This window comes from Epargyreus clarus, unplaced genomic scaffold (assembly GCF_041222505.1).
Source record: "Epargyreus clarus isolate Ecla_fem2 unplaced genomic scaffold, WU_Ecla_fem_2.2 ptg000003l, whole genome shotgun sequence".
Taxonomy (NCBI): Eukaryota; Metazoa; Arthropoda; class Insecta; order Lepidoptera; family Hesperiidae; genus Epargyreus; species Epargyreus clarus.
Window position 1 is genome coordinate 9,537,598 of NW_027332211.1, and position 18,515 is coordinate 9,556,112.

Genomic DNA, 18,515 nt, shown 5'->3' on the forward strand with positions numbered 1-18,515 from the left:
TTTATATACTTATTAGTTTAATTTTAAATTAATCAGTTAAGAATTGATATTTTTTATTTGATTTTTATATTTGAAATTGTGAAACACTGTGGTAACAAACTGACTTCATTTAAATGCTAAGCAGTCTAAAGGTCATGTTAAGGTATTCGGTGTTTCTTAGCTTATGCTAATTTGTTTCTCATTTTGATGAAAGTTAAACTTTTAAATGTCAAGGAAAGTTTACTCATTTTGTATTTTGTTATAGCGGAGACATAAGACTTATTATAAAGAAACAGGAACTGTAAATATTCACCCTTAAAAGTACGTTACTTTTTTGGTACTAACTTTAAAATAAATTTGGGCAGATTAGGAGGTTTTATGACCAAATCTGAAAGTTCCGAATATTAGGACTATATTACTTTCATCTATTTAATTTTGAGCAATAACTTTACAGTGATCGTTTAGTTACTACAAAACTTAAAAAGTCCAATATCATATTAGACGCATAAGACAATTGACGTATTCGGACCGTACGTTCTGAAATAGACGCATTTCAAAATAGATTATGTAGGAAGTAGGTATGTATGTACCTCCTATGTGCATTTGTTTCGTGTCCGTCACTGTAAAAAGTAGTCTGTATGAAAATATTTGCTGTCTAATCATTACGATGCTTGTAAAATAGCTTTCTTAAGTGAGTGATCCGCACATACGTTAAATGAGTATTCAGTGTCCAAACGTATTTTTGCAAATATTCTTAGAAAAAAGTGTCTTTCATACTTTATTTTCACACAATTTTCAATGATTAGTTCTCGCCTCCACATGCCATACATAAACGTTACGAATAATATATATACATAATCCACTAATCATAATGAGGATGGAACATATGACTTACGAAGAAAGTATTTATTCACAATTTTTGTTCAGCTTTGAGTTGTGGTCGTTACTTAGAATAATTCGAGCGCAGACTAGATTATTTGTTGTTTAATGAAAATCCCTATAAATTTTTTGGATCAATGGAACAATTGATCCTAACAATAACGTATTCGAATTTCAATTGTTTTCAGGCCACTTATGACAGTGACGAATCATTTCTCACATGAACCATATACCTGCGCAAGTTATGTGGTATTCTAGGAATGCAAGTGAAAACAAAGGTTACCTACTTCGGCGATAACGTATTAAATATTGACCAGCCTTCTAAGGATTTTGTTTTAAAATGAAATTCCTTTAATTACTTAGGTAAAGTAAATATCAAGGATAAATATATTTGAGTTCATCCAACCAAATGTCTTCGCAAATTCTACTAAATTGTAGGCTCTCGGCGTTATCTTATCGACATTGTGTCAATCAAATGTCAGTTTTTTGTGAAGCAATCAAATCCAAATAGATTTGCTTTTGACAGCTTAATATATTTTATTTACATAATATTTTCTTGAATGACTCTTTATGTATATTTATAGTTGAAATACAAGTAGCACTTATTAAAAGAAAATGAATGATAAGTAAATTTAAAGGTAAAGTAAATGGAAGCTACAGGTAATGAGCTTTTAATTTCAAAAAAAGTTAAGAAAAACATAAGTAAATACATTCTTACATTAACATGGTACCTTTTTAGTTTAGGACATAAAAAAGGAAAAGCCCTCCCCTCCCCCTATGTGTCATGTAATATAGTGTAGGTAATCATTTAATCAAAATAATTGGCAGCTTTGTAAATATGTATCTATGTACGTACGTAGGTATGTGTACGGATAATACGGTCAGTTTCATTTCATATAATATACTAATGAATATATGTTAATGATCAGTGAAACATACATAGATACAATGAATGACGAAGTGTTATGCTTTACTGCATCAAAGAAACACCTAAATAATGAGGTCAATGCAGTGGTTGCCACTTAATGTCTAAGCAAACTATCGATCGATTTGTTATCTCTTTCTTACAAAGGCGGTAACGATCCTCAAGTGTATAGTTAGCTTTGGAAATGAGGAAAATTTTACAAATCTAATATCATATTAATTGAATAGTTCAAGTTCTTGTTTACTTATTTATTGGCACTGGCGCGTTCGACGTAATTATGAACGCTATAATTGGAGCGAATAGTGTACTAAAAAACTTCACGTGTGCTTTTGCTGGAAACTTTTATGATGAAAATATAACTAAGACAATAGCCACATGAGCAGCTTGTTTTAAAACCTGAGCATACTTAAACTGTGTGTGGGTAAACAATACAGACACGATCTCTACATAGCGTAGATGTAGTTTCGTTTCTTTGTTAAGTTGAATACGTTTTCTAACAGTAAGTAGTTATTTTAAGATATAGCTTTTGTCATATATACTCGTAGAATGTCTAATATTTCGTAATATAAAAATAAGTAATATTGGTGATATATAAGTATGTATTAAGAAGTATGGTAATATACGCGTTTATATACTTAGATACTTATATACGTGCTTTAGGATTCATGAAGTTTTATGCCTTTACAAATGATTAGTTATTGTTTTAATGAAATAAAAGTAAATAGATATAAGTACCGCATCGCATAATTAAGTCGCATCATTAAGATAGAATAGATTAACAGAGTAATTAAGTTGTTAAGGATAGTAACATAATTGGTAAACATTTTGAAATAAAATTTTAATCTATTGTATAGTTTAATGAATATATGTAACTATATAAAACCCGTTGTTTGTTTCGAATAAAATGAATACTGGCTGATTTTAATAAGCCAGCCGCTTCAATGCGGATGATAAAAGACGTGGTAAGGTTAAATGGGTAACGTTAACATTATGTTAATTTATGAGAGATAGGCTAGATGGCGGTAGTAAAAATGTTTCTTAATTATGCTGTTGAGATTCTACAATGATTGTATGAAATGTAAAATTTCTATGGTTAATAAAATCTGGCTTGCGAAGATATTTCATTTAGGTGGTTTTCAAATTGGAAGCAGTTTCAAAGGTATATTTGCTGTGTTATATTTGTTGGATGACTTTTTTTATTGTACGTTAACATTTTACCCTCATTACAAGCTTTATTTCTTTCTCAGCGTGCTTAGGTCCTAGGAAATGGGAGCAGGTATTTTTTTTATCTTCAAGGCCTACAAAGCATCGATATCGATGTATCTAATTTTCAGGATAATATCTTAAGGTACACACATCATATTACATATTAAAGACAGGGAAGTTTGTCAAATGGCTAAAAAAAGCTTTAAAGTTAATTTCAATTACTTACGCCGCTATTTTCAAACTTTCTAAATTTTTGTATTGTTTTCTCATGGGGATTCTAGAAGTCCCATAGTGTATCCCTACAGAATATAGCGTTAACAAAATGTAAAAAAAAAAAAATGGTTGCCTGTAAAGTCGGTTTTACGGGCGAAGATTTTACGTGACAACGTCTTTTTCTCGGTAGAATATTTATTGATATGAATATAATTAAATTGCACAATAGGAACAAGGAATTGAATGAAAATAAGAATTGCACAAATTTTAACTATAGAAATATATTTTGTTTAGTCTCTAGTGCTGCGCGCGCGGCAGACCGATCATAGTTGAGTGGGAGAGAGACGCAAGGCATTCGGCGGGCCTCTCTCTCGTTCGGTGACTCATCGTAACGTTACCGGGCGTTACACTTTTTCATAAGTGACTCCCAGCCGCAACCTAATTTAAGACGTTGTCACGTCAAAAAAAACAAAGTTAAAATGTTTCTCCAATGGATTTCTGCACATTTTACCATGTTAAGCTATAAGGCTTAAAGGTGGATAATAATATATCACACACGATACCTTCTTCTTACGTTGAATACCTTTTACGTTTTCCTCTGACATTTCAGCGTTATATTAATTTTTTAGGGCTAAGAAACGGCAGTATTCATGCGTAACAGCCTTTGAAGGCATATTCATCTTTGTAAAATTTCTTCCTTTGAATTCATAATACCTCAATCAAAATGCCTGCTTGTCGCATTGAATTGACTGTGTAATGAAAAATTCTATACGCTTGAGTATTTAATACACGTTTATTTTCTGTAATTGAAATTTACGATTTATTTTAAAATTTGTGAACATGTAAAAGTATTGTTTTATATTAAAATCTTGCCGAGTTGATTCACAATAAATAACATATTACATAATAAGACATTTATAGTATTGCAATAATATGCGAAGAATTGAATACTTTTTGTTTTTAAATGCAATAAGTAGAGTTGTATCATAGACGGGCGGATAGGATGGACTCGAATTGGGTGTATGAATAAAGAAGATACATGTTACCCACCTTTTATACCCACCTATGTACATAATTATATCAATGTTATTCAAACAAAGAATAATATTTTACAGAATTCCTATTATTCTAACTTGCATGCATAAGTAAATGCCAAGCAGTATTAAATTACTCAAAAATTGTATTTAGTTCTTTATAAACTGAACTCAAAATATAAGCTTTAAAGAAAGCCATTCCAGTAATATCATAATATTCTAAGTAAAGTCGTATCTCTTGGAAATTCATTGTGTGAACCGTGATCTATGACGCTAAACGAACGCAAGTTTATGCAATGTTTGTAAAACATCTTTGTCGATTGATCTACCTTAGCATTTACGCAGAAGCGATCATTTAGAAGCAACTTTTTCACTGAAATGTTGGTATGTAAAGCTTCTGATTTGCAGTACCTGTATGTCATTTTGAAGCAGTATCTCATCTACGCGGGTGCATTTTATCTCAAAAAGTGAAAAAATAGAAAGAAGTAGAAGGTAGTCAGAATATCAGCAATCATTTATGTTGAGCTTAAAGACGTAGCGATAATCGCCGGAAGGGAGCGTTTCCTCCGGTACCAACAGTGCTACGTAGTACATGTTCGATTTTCGTGTATTCACATTTTCTGAAAAGTTCTTGCTAAGATAAGAATTAATAAGAAAACGCAGCAAAGTTTATCGACTGTAACTGTCATGCCATGGTGCCGTCTAAAAGATGAAGTATAAAACCTTGAAAGCAGCTTTTCCAACAATGGAGTAGACAACACGCATGGTCCCCGCCCGCTGTACGATTATCTATGAAACAGGGCAATATCATGTCACGCTCTATTTGACTAAGGTTATTAAATACACTGTGCAATGCTGTGTCGTAAAGTGGAAACGGTGGTGGATGCGGTTCGGAGCTGTTGTGTCTATTTAATGCTTTTTAGTAGAGCTCAGAAGCGTCGCGTCGTGTTTTTAATTACAATTTTGTTTTTTTACTATTTTGGAAGCCGGCACTGCTAATGAGAAGAGTATTATGTTTCAGTTTATTGTATAATTTTGTTCCGTCGCGGTGTTACAAGTATTATTTGTATTTTTTTAAATGTCGTGTTTTAGACGTAATTTTTAAAATGTTTTCAATATAACTATAGCTCACTGGTTCCCCGTGTTAATGCTGCAGCTGAACTTAATATTAGAGGTCAAATTTGTTCTGACGCATGCAAGTACCAATATACCTATAGCATATAGAAGTTAAAATGTTACGTCGTTGGGTTATGTGGTTGAGACTGTTCTGCCAATTAAAGAATTCTTTCTTGTATTCTTGTGAAAATACTGTCTGAAAATCAACAAAATGATTGTATATATATTTAAACTGACGGTAGGTTAATGGTGTAATAAGTGGTATTAATATACATGGTAATTGCATTGCTAATAGGCTTACCGAGGTTTTCAGCACTGGCGTTGACGTCGTAACGATGTGCAGGCTTTGAATGGGGCGCGGGGGAGTGCAGCGAGGTGCTCTTGTGGCGGCGGATCGTCGGCAGCCGCGACACAAAGGACGCATTGTTCTTGAACGATGCACTCATCACGCGACTGTCAAAGGTATACAATTATCATTCGTTTTCGTGTAATGCTTTTGGCACACGAGACGACCTCCGAATTCGAGATAAACTGCCGATGGAGCGATTCGAACGACAATATTATACCTAGACCACGATAAGACAAGATTCACTACAGATAATGTTAATTGAAGAAGAAAAGCTAATTCGCTCGAAGGCGAAAAAAACGTCTACTGAGTTAGCATTGTGTTCGCTGCTATTTCTTAAGATCTAGTTTAAGTGTTAGGTCAACAGCGAAAAAATTTCTCTTGATGTCGTGCTAACGTTGTAAATACTGTATTGTGGACTTTTCTGAATGACTCTTCTTCTTGTGGCATTGTGAATTTCTAGAGCGTTTGTTTTAATCTATATAAACCTATTTTGTACAAAATTTCAACATAATGTTTTCGAATAAAATTTAATTTCATGTATAACCTTACATATCGATACCTTAATTCGCAAATCAGCCAACTCCACTTTTTGTCAAAATGTGTTTTTATTTATTTTGATAGTAAATGGCGTTGAACGAAATCAAAATAAATAAAAAAAACATTTTGATAAAAAGTGGAGTTGGCTGATTTGCGAATTAAGGTATCGATATACAGTGTATTAGTGTCGTGAATGTAGACGATGGTGTAATGAGTGAAATTTTAATCTAAATATCAACACAAAATAATTGAGCAATCTAAACATGGTCGAAATCTGCATGGACTGCCGCGCCACTACCACTACATCCATTTCTACCATACTAAATCTATAAGAAGTCGAGTACAGAATGGTACAGATGACCATAGCCGACAGTGACTGTTTAATATCCGATGGGCCACATGTTTTTTTCAATATCCGCTCCTTTCCTGCTTCTATTAGGTACAGACACAAAAAATCAACAACTATGGTTTAGGTACACGCATTGAACAGGGGAGGAACAACAAAGTACAAAAAATTCGTTGTGGTTTTCAGCGTAGCACCACCGTAGAGCCTGGATTATCGGATTAAATTATCTTTAAGACTATATAAGATAAAAAATAGTCACCTAGTTTGTGGACTGGGCAGAGGTATTTGGTGTATCTTCCAGGTGGCTACACTCATGGAATGCTCGTCTGCCGCGTAGCATCGCCACAGCGCCTGGATTAACGTGGCCGCTGGCTGTCGCCTTCTAATCATATGCTTCTGTCTTTGTTGCTGCTGAACTTTAAGAGCGAAACCCGATCCCAGGATTCCCTTTCAAAACATAAGGCAAGACATAAAGTAGCTACATTAAAATCTTTACACAAAAAAGTTTCTTAACTAAATTTATACTACTCGTGGATTTCAATACTATGAAAGTTTTATCTATATCAATCTCTCCCGGAAATAGCGTGCTTTAAACCGTTCGAAGTATAACAATTTATGTTGAATATTGAAAAGCTTTTAATATAATTCATAAAGAGTGACATTCAGTTAGCGATGACGTAATAGCGATCCAATTCCATTAATATAATTAAATGTCAAGTGGAATATCTGTACCAGTGACCGTTATCAAGCAAATGGCTACTCACAGCGGGTAGCGCGAAGAACGAGATGCCCAGTAGCGCGCAGAAGGACGCGATGAACTTGCCCTGCCACGTCTGCGGCACCATGTCCCCGTAGCCCACAGTGCACAGCGTGATCTGACAACACGCCGAATGTTCAGTAATGGATACACTTGTGTGTTACTATGAGCGATACAATTGGATTACATCTACGCCAGTGGTGCTGTGATTGTTTTTGTAACTTAATTGATATAAAGTGTATATAATTATGTAGTTTAAGATTTACGATATTTGTTGAAAGATACGTACTTACATCCCAATTCACTAGTTCGTAGAACGTTTCTTAAATTAGAAATTGAAGGCCCTTTTAATATACAGTTTTATTTAGGCTATCAATTCGCGATTAGGTAGCGCGGTGGACTGTGCCTAAGACCCTTTCACTTAGTGCGTCAGTAGTGTGTTGAGGACGAGCCTTACCCTTTGTAAAAGCACCACTACTAACACCTCGTAAAGGGGCATATGATAATAACACTGATGAGCCGAATGTAACACGACGAGGTAACAAACCAAAAATTTATAAAACAAAAGTTACAAGTACGAAAGATATACATGAGACATATGATGCGTGACTTAGGGCATACCGCGCGCTGAAATTCTGATTTTTCATCGCAAACAGTAAGTGCAGTGTAAGGTTTTCACTTAATTTAATCTGTGGGCTCTGAAATACCGTAAATATACCACTGGCACAGCTATCGGCTCGTAAGTTTACTACTAGCTCGTAAAAAGTCCATAACGAATGAATAATATTTATAAGTGTTTAGCGAAATTAACTTTGTAATGCCACCACCAATCTTGTAATGGTGATCATAAAACTGTTTAATATTTGAGCCAGTTTTTTGGGTAGAGACTTTCTTGAATACATGATTTTGATACACGTGTAAGTAATTTTATTCAATTTATATTGCAAACGTACTACGTGTTCAAGAAAACTCAATTACCATGATACAAAATTGTTATTTCCTTTATTTTTTGTTTACATAATAACATACACATCATCCGTGTACATGAAAAAACATCAGTTTACATTTTTATCATGTAAAATAACTTTTATACAACTACACTAATAAACAAACAAAGAGCTAAAAACAAATTATCGGGACTTTCAGTCGTCCCTGACGCTACTGATTGTAGTGACATGATAATACAGTTAGAGAAGTAAATATCTTTATTCTCGTGTCGAGTTCAGCGTCAGATAATTTGTTTCTAGTTCCATTACATTTTTGGTTATACTTACTACTCCCCACCATAATGCTTCAGCAAAGTTTTTAAACTTAGTGTCGGCCACATCTTTTTCTGCTAAATAAACTAAAAATGATGCAAATATTAATCCGAGAAAACCTATATATAGTGTTGTTATCAATTCCTGAAACAATAATAAATATATTAGTTTTTATCGTATTCGGTGAAACAGGGCAACATTAGATAAATACAATTAACGTTAAAACTTAATGGTAAAAGTTCGATCTTTTTGTTTCTGGGTAAATTGAAGCTCCGGAACGTATTAACCCAATTTTCCGGTTCAGATCATCGTTTCTTTTTACCTGACTACGACGAGGCCAAAAAGAAGGGTAATGTATTCAAAGCGATGTATCCAAATACTGCGCTGTATCCAAAATAATTCGGTTATTATGCCATAACTGAGGAACTAATGGGCCGGTTTTCATAAATAAGGATCGTTACAATTTAATCGAGTTTATACATTTGGAGTATATATTCAAATGTATAAATTGATTATATATAAAACTTTAACTTGCACATTTCTATTCAGTCATGGTCGGGTTATAAATTTTATTTACTGTACCTAATTAAATAATTTGGTATGACAGTACAAGATTATAATGCACAAAGTGTACACTGGGGATTAAAACACTATGCATTGCATTTCATTTTCATTTTATTAGAGTACTGATTTACGGGTATGCTGATTTATTAATGTATCAAATATATCAACAATGCAATGATATTAATTTAGCGTGTATGTTCCCTACCATTAATGTAATTGATTTCACACTGCTAGTAAATATTAACTATAATATACTTATGGTAATACCTGTGGGTAATACCTAGTACAAATTGAATTATCTGATATTGGAATATTTAATTACTATAATGTAAAGTTGTCTAATAAATGAATACCACAAAATGGTAAGGTACATTTCCATCACATTACACAAGTTGAAAGCAATAAAAGCTGTGATTTATAAAAATGAGTCAGCTCGACAGATCTGCGGAGAGCAACCGAGTAACAATGGCCTGCTGATATAAGATAATATTTCGTTTTACGGGACGTTGTAAAGGATATAATAAAAAGAGCCAAGTGCTTATAATAAAGAAACATTTCTAGGTACGTACGTTATTACGAACTCAAACAACATAAACACGTAACAACGCGAGCGTCTAATTTAATAATTGCATTTGCGTATAAGTTTGTTTTGCAACGGGATTGTTTAGAAGTTCATTGTTTGGGTACGATATACCTACGTATTTGCTTAGTCAATATTGCAGAAGGAGCGGGAAATGCGACTGCGGGGTGGGTTTTATTTGCTCTGCATTGTGATCATGCAACTTTAACCTGAACCGATTGTGAGTAGATATTGAGTCCCGCCTTGTTTGTGTTTATATCTAGTCGGTCGTCAGGGGAAATTGCTACCAGTTTAGTCCACTCATCGTGTCTAAGCAAGATATTTGTACTAAAGCGAATTTCTCACAATTATTCCCGCATCATCATAATTTTTATAAGGTAACATAAGGAAAGTCAAAATATTAGGGAGGTTGGTTCGCATACTGTCTAAGGTACAATTTAGTCTATTAATGATATTGTGTTTTTATAATCAACGAAGCATGCTCGTCAGGTATATTGGGAATGGGATAAACACTCTCTGCGTCTGGTTTAAATAACTATCGGTAATTAGGTTGTGTAGGCTGCATAGTATTTACGAATATTTTGTGTTGATCGAACTGCTTGTTGAAAAATGTATTTGTAGCAAATTTATGATAACATATCGCCTGAAAAAATATTATACAAATAATACTTTAGAAAGTGGGTTTATTGATCCTTTGAACGATATATTATCCACATACCTAGTTGTAGTCTAAACATTACTTTGAACAATATTAAACTTACTATTAACCAATAAGAAATATGTAAAATTATGATAATTAGATTATTCGTACCTTTTATACTTTTCGTTCCTAATATTTAGAATGACTAGTGACACAAAACTTATATACATTGTCAAATTCCAATTCCTTTGTCTATGCTCGTTGGTCGGAGCTCGGTCGTATAACATAAATTACTCGTACATATTGTATTTTTTCGTAAATTTATCATTACACTTGAAATGATTTCTAACAAAAATCTTATTCCTTATGTAGGTATCTCTTATACTTCTAATCACGTTTTTTTTTTATTTATTTTTATTTTTTTATTATAATATAAGAGTAGCAGACGAGCATGCAGTCCACCTGATGGTAAGTGGCTACTGCCGCCCATGGACATCTGTAATCAACCCCAGATAGGATTAGATATTCCTACCTGAGGTCGGCCACAGATGCGCCGCTACCCCTGAGGACTAAGCTGGAACGCCTCGGAAAAGTCTGTCTCCCTTACCACACCCTTCAAACCGGAACACAGCAGCGCCTAACACTGCTGTTATTAGGTAGAAATAGGTGTGGCGGTGGTGCCGCCGGAGTCGAACCACAAAGGGTTCTACCACCTTCATACATACATATATATCATATCGCATATCGTAAGAATTAATATAACCTGTCGATGTGCATATACTACGGAGCCGAGCAGTTTCCACGTGCCACCGCGCCTGTCCATGCGAACCATCCGCAGAATTTGGAAGAAGCGGAGCCCACGCAAGGCTGAGGCTGCAAATACCTGGCCCGATGAGCCCATCCCCAGCACCACCAATGATGCCAGTATTGTTGTAACATCTGCCAGATATACAAGTTTTAAGTTTTGCGAGGAATCTCAGAGCTTTAACACAATTGTCAAAAAAACACATTTAAAAGTTCCCTGAAGTAATTTGTAAATAAACAAGTCATTAATTGTAGAGACTGATTGAGCGTAAACAATTTTGCTACTGCATGATTAGTTTGCATGATTTTATGGGTGATTAATTGATTAAATATGTTAATCAGCCAATTACTGGACGTTGGCCTCCCCTGCAATTTTAATTAGTACACCTATTTGTCATTACGAAATGAGGAGAGTAGTGTGTTATAAATATACTTCTGAAAATAACAGAATGTCATGTCGTCACGAGGATGAACAATGTGTGTTTTAAAAAACATCGTGCTTGGAGACTAACTGTAGCCACGTAAAATACAGAGACGGGTATAACATGTGACATAGGTGCTTTTTTGTTTGAGCTTTTTTCCCAGGGGTAAGTATTCGCCTAGTTATGAGAATAACGTGCATTTAAATTATCTAAATAGACCCTCGTACCTGGTTTACATGTGGAAGTGTTCGTACAAAATGTACAAAATAGTATTCACTACCTACGCTTTTAATTCTAGCGTAGTGCAGTTTTTTTGCAGCATGTAGTAAACGTAATTGTTTACATGCAAATCTTGATTTTGAACATTTACGTGTATATCTTGATGTAGGTTGAGATGTTTGAATAAGGGAAAACGTTTTGCAAGCCTACTTCCTGGTAATTACAAAATAAAAACAAAATGTATTTCAAACAAACAGTGTACGTAGGTATCTACATTTAGCTCAGTCTATGGTTTACGGACTAAATTTATATAAATTAATAAACGTTCCATACATTGCGGCTGATTGAATTAGGTAAAATGAAAAGAGAGTCACGACACGGTTCGGAGACACGATATTTTGAGGTTTCTTTATAAGCTCGAGTGGGTAATCGTGCGGCAATGTTTGTCGGGCGGCGAACAGGACGGGCCAGCTCCCCAGAGGGCAACGTAACGGCCGTACGAAACTGGTGCTCGGGGGAGGACGTCGAAAATGTGAAGGTCAAAGAAGATTGGTCCCACCTGAAATAGGGTCACTACGTCACCATTTATGGCCTAACGTGACTTTTACTTGGAAATGTTAGAACGGAAGTACATTGAGTTGGCAATATTTTTTGTACTTAACGTAAATGTTGCATAGTTGGTCGATCGTTTAATATATTAATTTATTGAGATGGGCCATTAATAATATTGTTAGTTATACTCATGAACTTGCCATTAATAGCAAGGTTAATGAAAATGGTTACATGAATATAAAACGATATAATGCCGCAGCTCTAGGTCGAGTAGGAAAAACTGAAGGGAAAATCACTTTAACTATTGGGGCGTTCCCATAAGGTTTCGAGACTCAAACAAATAGCCGGTTAGTTTGACGAAAACTCGAACAAAGGTTCGTGTGACAAAAACATCGGTCTAATTCACTTTGTCTGTTGGTTCACTGTGTACTGCTGCGGGTATAAAACTCTGTAATAAAAATAAGTGATACAAACTGGATGGAAGCGGTCATAGTTATGTGGCATTGGGAAATTGCAAGCGACCCGCCAATATAATCAACACTGAATGTGGTCTATCCTTGGATGTGTGACCATTGATATGGTATGGTGGTGATAGTAACATGTGTAATGTGGTCAATTAAGTCTTTGACTTCTCTTCAGTTTACGGAAATACCAACGTCCAGCAATAGAGTGAGTGATAAAGAATTTAAGTAAAATAAATAAAAGAGTAAATATGCACCTTACCTATGATACAAAATGGTCGCCTCAAAAATTTGAGGCGACCCATTGATCCTTGATATCGCGATCTGCATCCTGATGACCATAACCTGTACGGAAAAAATGTAATTTGACTTAACTACTTAAAATCAATAACGAAAAATGGCAAGTTATAAATCATGGTTAGTGTAACGACGTTAATTAGCAATTTCCCTAACGATTTTATGTTAATCAGTCGAGGTTATACCGCGGTAGTGACCATTAGTTAAATGATCCACTTTGCGTCAGAATCGATACGGAATACGGCAAACACTTCTGCGCCAGATCGTACACTTAAAAATAAAGACCAACCAATTTACGTTTCAACTGATATTATATTCTTAATGTAAAGTTTCGCAATTTGATTATTCATTATAGCAATAGCAAATAGGATAGCAATTCCTACGATTTATTAAAACTATTTTGTACCTAATATTTTAAATACCCGGGGTTTTGACCGAAGTATTAGTTAAGCTACCATCTTTGAACTCGTAATTTCTACGTTCATTTGTTTTTAGTAATTGTGAAGTTATGGATAAATTAAAATATGAAAAGCACGGGTGGATGCTGGATTTAAAAACAAGTAGTATAGATAATTATATAAATTTTTATTTAAATTTTTGAATTTTTATTGCAGGTTTATTTTGAAATTGTCCTTTTCTGAATGACATTTAAATTAATCTAAAAACAGCTGCATTCTTTTAGTCGAATACAAGAATGTAAAGTCAGTGACGCGTAGAGCGAGTTACTTATGATGCAGTCACGTATAATGTGCACGTTGATAGTTGATAGACGTGTAATAATTTTATTATTAGTTTTACCATCATTCCATTATCTCAGGCGATTTTGTGGAAAGTGTGTAAATCTCGCTATATTCCACATTCTAAACATAGTAAGTCCGGCTGCTCTGCGGTGTGAATAGATTGCTAGGTGATGGGTGTACCACAGTTCCCAATCTTGTACCTATATGATTTGTAGCGCTTGTGGTTCACGTGCCGTGTTATTGAAAAGTGATAAAAAATTAATAATCTTATATACAAAATTCTCGTGTCACAATGTTAGTTACCGTACTCCTCCGAAACGGCTTTACTGACTTTCACCAAATTTTATACGCAGGTTCAGTAGGTCTGAGAATCGGCTACTATTTATTTTTCATAGGTACTCCTAAGTGATAAGAGTTGTTCACCCTAAACATCTTGTTGTTTATATGGCAACGCAATGTTTGCCGGGTCAGCTAGTTATTCATAAAATTAGTGTTAGATGTGGAATTGTTTTTCTTGATACGTGAAATTTATATTTCTTTACTTTATTTATGAAAACGCTTCTATAGGAGGGTTTAATAATATCAGCGATTATCAAAACATCATGTTCCGTTTTTAATTAATTATTCGTATATGACTTATACTTAGATGCAAACATCTGGAAAACAAATTGATAGCAAACAAATAAGTTCTCACTTAACACGTGTTTCCTTTCCCGTGATGCGGCGTAGTGCGTAATATATTTTCTATTCGAAATTTCAGGCTGTGGATGGGATGGTGATTGACACAACATTATAAATGTATGTACCTATATGTTTAATGTTACGTGTTATATATGTTTCCTTGATTAAACATAATAAATAAATACCCATGTGTACTTGTGTTATAGGAATGTAGCCTTTTTTGCACTTTGATTTAGGTGAGAGATTCCAGTGTATACTCAAACACTTGTTACACCAATCAATAAAATTGCTGTAAAAATGAATACAACTCAAATTGACATAACTAGGTACTCCAGTAGTTGTTAGAAGTTAGAATGTATACACAAAAGTCGGCGTGGGTATCGTTAAACGTACATTGTAAGCTTTTAATGTCTTATTAAACTTTTTTATGCACGTAATTTAGTGGTATGTGACTGAAGTTCGTAAATATTTAACGTATGCTTATAATAAAATTTGCGACCAATAAGTTTCAGTAATTAAACATTATTTAATTGTTAAATAAAGCTTGTACTTTACCTATATTATGTTATGATTTGCTAGTACTAAATGGCTAGCAAAAGCTATTAAAATGTTAGTATTATATTATTTACAGTCACTACATATATACCTATCTATCAAAGGACGTTAGAAATGATATATAATAGGCAGCAAGAACTTATGGGTAGATCATCTGTCGTACCCACTACAGTGTTAGATGTTGATTACCACGCAGACGAAACCGCGGGTATAAACTATTATTCACTCAATAAGTCTATATTATTTATTAATGAAATTTACTATTATAAATATTTTTAACACAGTACTAATCGCAAGGTTGAGTTAAGGGAAGACTTTACAGCAAGGGTAAAATAGAATATGTTTAGTCCGCAAATATGTAGCGTTCCTGCAAGTTTCAAGCGTAATAAGATAACATGAGATAAAAGATATTGGACTACACTGTTGTTAAGATAGCTCCGAGAAAGTTATTTACAAATCCATGAAATACCTCCTATCATATTCTATTGTGTTTATTTTATGAAATATTAAAGCATTTTCTTTATTATGTTTAACATTCATAATCCTATTCATGAAATATATATAACTGTATCTCTATACTTCGTTATGTGTCGATCAATCTAATTATTGAATACTTTATCTATATTTGGACAGCTTCCGACCCAGTATAACAATCAAGTTAAGTAGATACACTGTAGGGATTATCCTGATCCCTCATTTGTGGATGGAGCAGGGCCGGCGCGAGTAATATTTACCACAGAATAAAAATCCGTCTTATTAATTAGGATTTGTAGTAAAATAATTTTGATAAAAGTTAAAAATAAGTGAGCTTTTGAGTAAAACCAAGTGCGACTCAAACTCGCACACGGAGTGTTCCGTACCACAAGTTTCATGTTTTTTTTTATGTTTAGTATTTATGAAAATTTTATGTCTACCTACTACGGTTCTATAGATAAAACGGAATACGCCGAAAATAGCGGTTTCGTGCATGGTGACCGCCATTTTCTCGTTTGTTTAGTACTTGTTGTTGTAACGGCCACTATTATTATATTTTGTGAAAATTTTCAAGTTTCAAGTTCCAGAGACTCAGCTAGTAATAGACGGAGAGACAGCGGAAGCCTACTAATAGAGTTCCGTTTTTACCCGTTGGTTAAGGAACCCTTAAAACAACTCCTAACGAATTATTAATCCAAATAAGATGCCAATCAATGCCAATCGATGCAACATCCAGTTATAATACGTACAAGCCAAATGACAATAATATAACTGACTTGGCTTTTGAAATGCACGCAAATAATTACAAAACAATAAATCTGGCTTATTAAGTAAAGGCGTTATGAAATCAGTCTAAAAATAAAGCATTTATTAGCTTTTGGAATCTAGGAGCATTTACTGCTTAAGCACGGAGTGGCCGCTCAATTTCCTAGTATAATACGATAAAACTGGCCTTTGTTGAGTGTAATGTGTCGTTAAAAAGGAAATAGACTTTCGTTTACTACTTATAAATTTTATTTTGTGTAGTAAAATCCTAGACTAAGCATAGTGAAAATTAATATTCAACGTTAAGATTCATAATAATGTCTAAATAACAATTAAATTTTGGTATAAACGCAAAAAGTAACAACCATCATAAGGCCATCATGATAAAAGGGAACAAAATAGTTATAACGGCTTGAATTTTGATAACAGTGATTTCGGTAAGATGACAAAAGTAAAGTAGGTAATTGTTATTATCATACATTTTTTGAATAACGCTCCTTTTGCCTGTATGCTACATTTAGATATGTTTTTCTATTTTCAAACCAGAACACATTAATATATCCATCAACTACTACGAGTAGAGGCATGAGAAAAATTATAACTAATAAATAGTAACTCAGTCAAAGATAAATCCGGCTATCGTAGATTGAGTGTAACATTTATCACAGATCAAATAAGATAATAGCCCTAAATCATTTAATAATGGTATAACAAATTGCAGCCACCCAATGAAATCCAATCCACAGATATTTCAAAACGATTAGATGACTATCGAACTCTATAAGTGTATCGTTGCCAACTTTGTTTCACTTCTCTTATACTCGTATGTACTCGTATGTTACATTGTGTTGTTAAATATTTTTCATATAAAAATGAGATAGGGTTTTCCCTTATGCCGTTTACTCACACGAGTTTACTCGAAAAATACGTGTTATTTATAAGCACTCTCAATATGCTTTCATACCTTGAAAACGAGTTGATTTTTGTACGTGTTTGTAAATACCATGAAAATTCGATAACTTCTGATGGAAAAGTACTAATGTATTGTTTTTTGAAATATATCGATCACATGCTTAACAAATCTTGTGAATCCTAACAAGGTTAAATAATTGTATTATACGTATAATTATTATCCATTTACTAAGATTCGTCATGTCTTACATATAGATTGAGTCACTTTCATTGTTCGCTAGAACTAATTCACGAAACGTTGAATAATTGACGCTTACTGAATAATAAATTTCAGGGTATGTACTGATTACCATGTCTAGATTGTCTAGATTGAGTTGTGGCTTTATCTTACATGCTATCATTTAAACATGTAAAATAGTAAAAAGGATACAGCGCCATTCATGCTAAACACCACATGCTAAACACCAGGAAAACATCACTGGGTTACAAAATAGTTTAATTTTGTAGTTTTCCTTTCCAAAGTCCTTACTATCCTTACTAATATCCTTACTAATATTATAAATCCGAAAGTAACTCTGTCTGTCTGTCTGTCTGGTTGTCTCTTCTACACGCCTACATAACTGAACCGATTTTAATGAAATTGTGTACAATGATAGTCTGAGACCCAAGAAAGGACATAGGATAGTTTTTATCCCGGAAATCCCACGGGAACTAAGGATCGCGATCTAACATCGATTAATCGGAGAATAGATCTTTTGGACCAAAAAAACGATTATTTTAATCGATATTCGTAAGGATTCAGGATTTCAAGTGATGATCTTCAGCAAATTTGTTCTCCATGAGCCCACGAAGGTTTCAGAGTTGGTACAACTAATTTTCGCCAGATGGCACCACTGCCATTCCAATGAAGGTACGAATTTTCAGTTTTATGTATGTTAGTATGTCATATTATTTACTTTACGGCAAAAACTAGTAATTACTATAATTTTCAGTCTGTTATTCTAGTATTGCTGAGGTAGCAATGGGATGAAGATGGAAATGAAGATCGCAGACTAAATAAGTTTAAGGACATAGTCCTCCACGCGGGCGGAGTGCGGGATGGCGACTTTATATAACTTTAAGCATATCATGATGGATTCTCAGTCATATCGGTTTTCTCACGATATTTCCTTTTCGTAATAATTGAAATGCTTTGAATATCTTATACGACATGTTCTAGAATACGTGTCATCAAATCAAAATTGAATCG

At 33.9% G+C, this 18,515-nt stretch overlaps 1 protein-coding gene across 1 annotated transcript in view; it reads right to left on the minus strand.

The window, feature by feature from the left end:
- The window catches only part of KCNQ (KCNQ potassium channel), a 48,627-nt gene that overhangs the window by 16,358 nt on the left and 13,754 nt on the right, over positions 1 to 18,515 (minus strand). The window contains exons 4-9 of the mRNA XM_073087893.1: positions 13,105 to 13,187; positions 11,148 to 11,323; positions 8,616 to 8,744; positions 7,349 to 7,459; positions 6,844 to 7,031; positions 5,654 to 5,805 (exon numbers count right to left, since the gene is read on the minus strand). Coding sequence (XP_072943994.1) covers positions 5,654 to 5,805; positions 6,844 to 7,031; positions 7,349 to 7,459; positions 8,616 to 8,744; positions 11,148 to 11,323; positions 13,105 to 13,187 — 839 coding nt within the window. The remainder of the gene's footprint in view (positions 1 to 5,653; positions 5,806 to 6,843; positions 7,032 to 7,348; positions 7,460 to 8,615; positions 8,745 to 11,147; positions 11,324 to 13,104; positions 13,188 to 18,515) is intronic.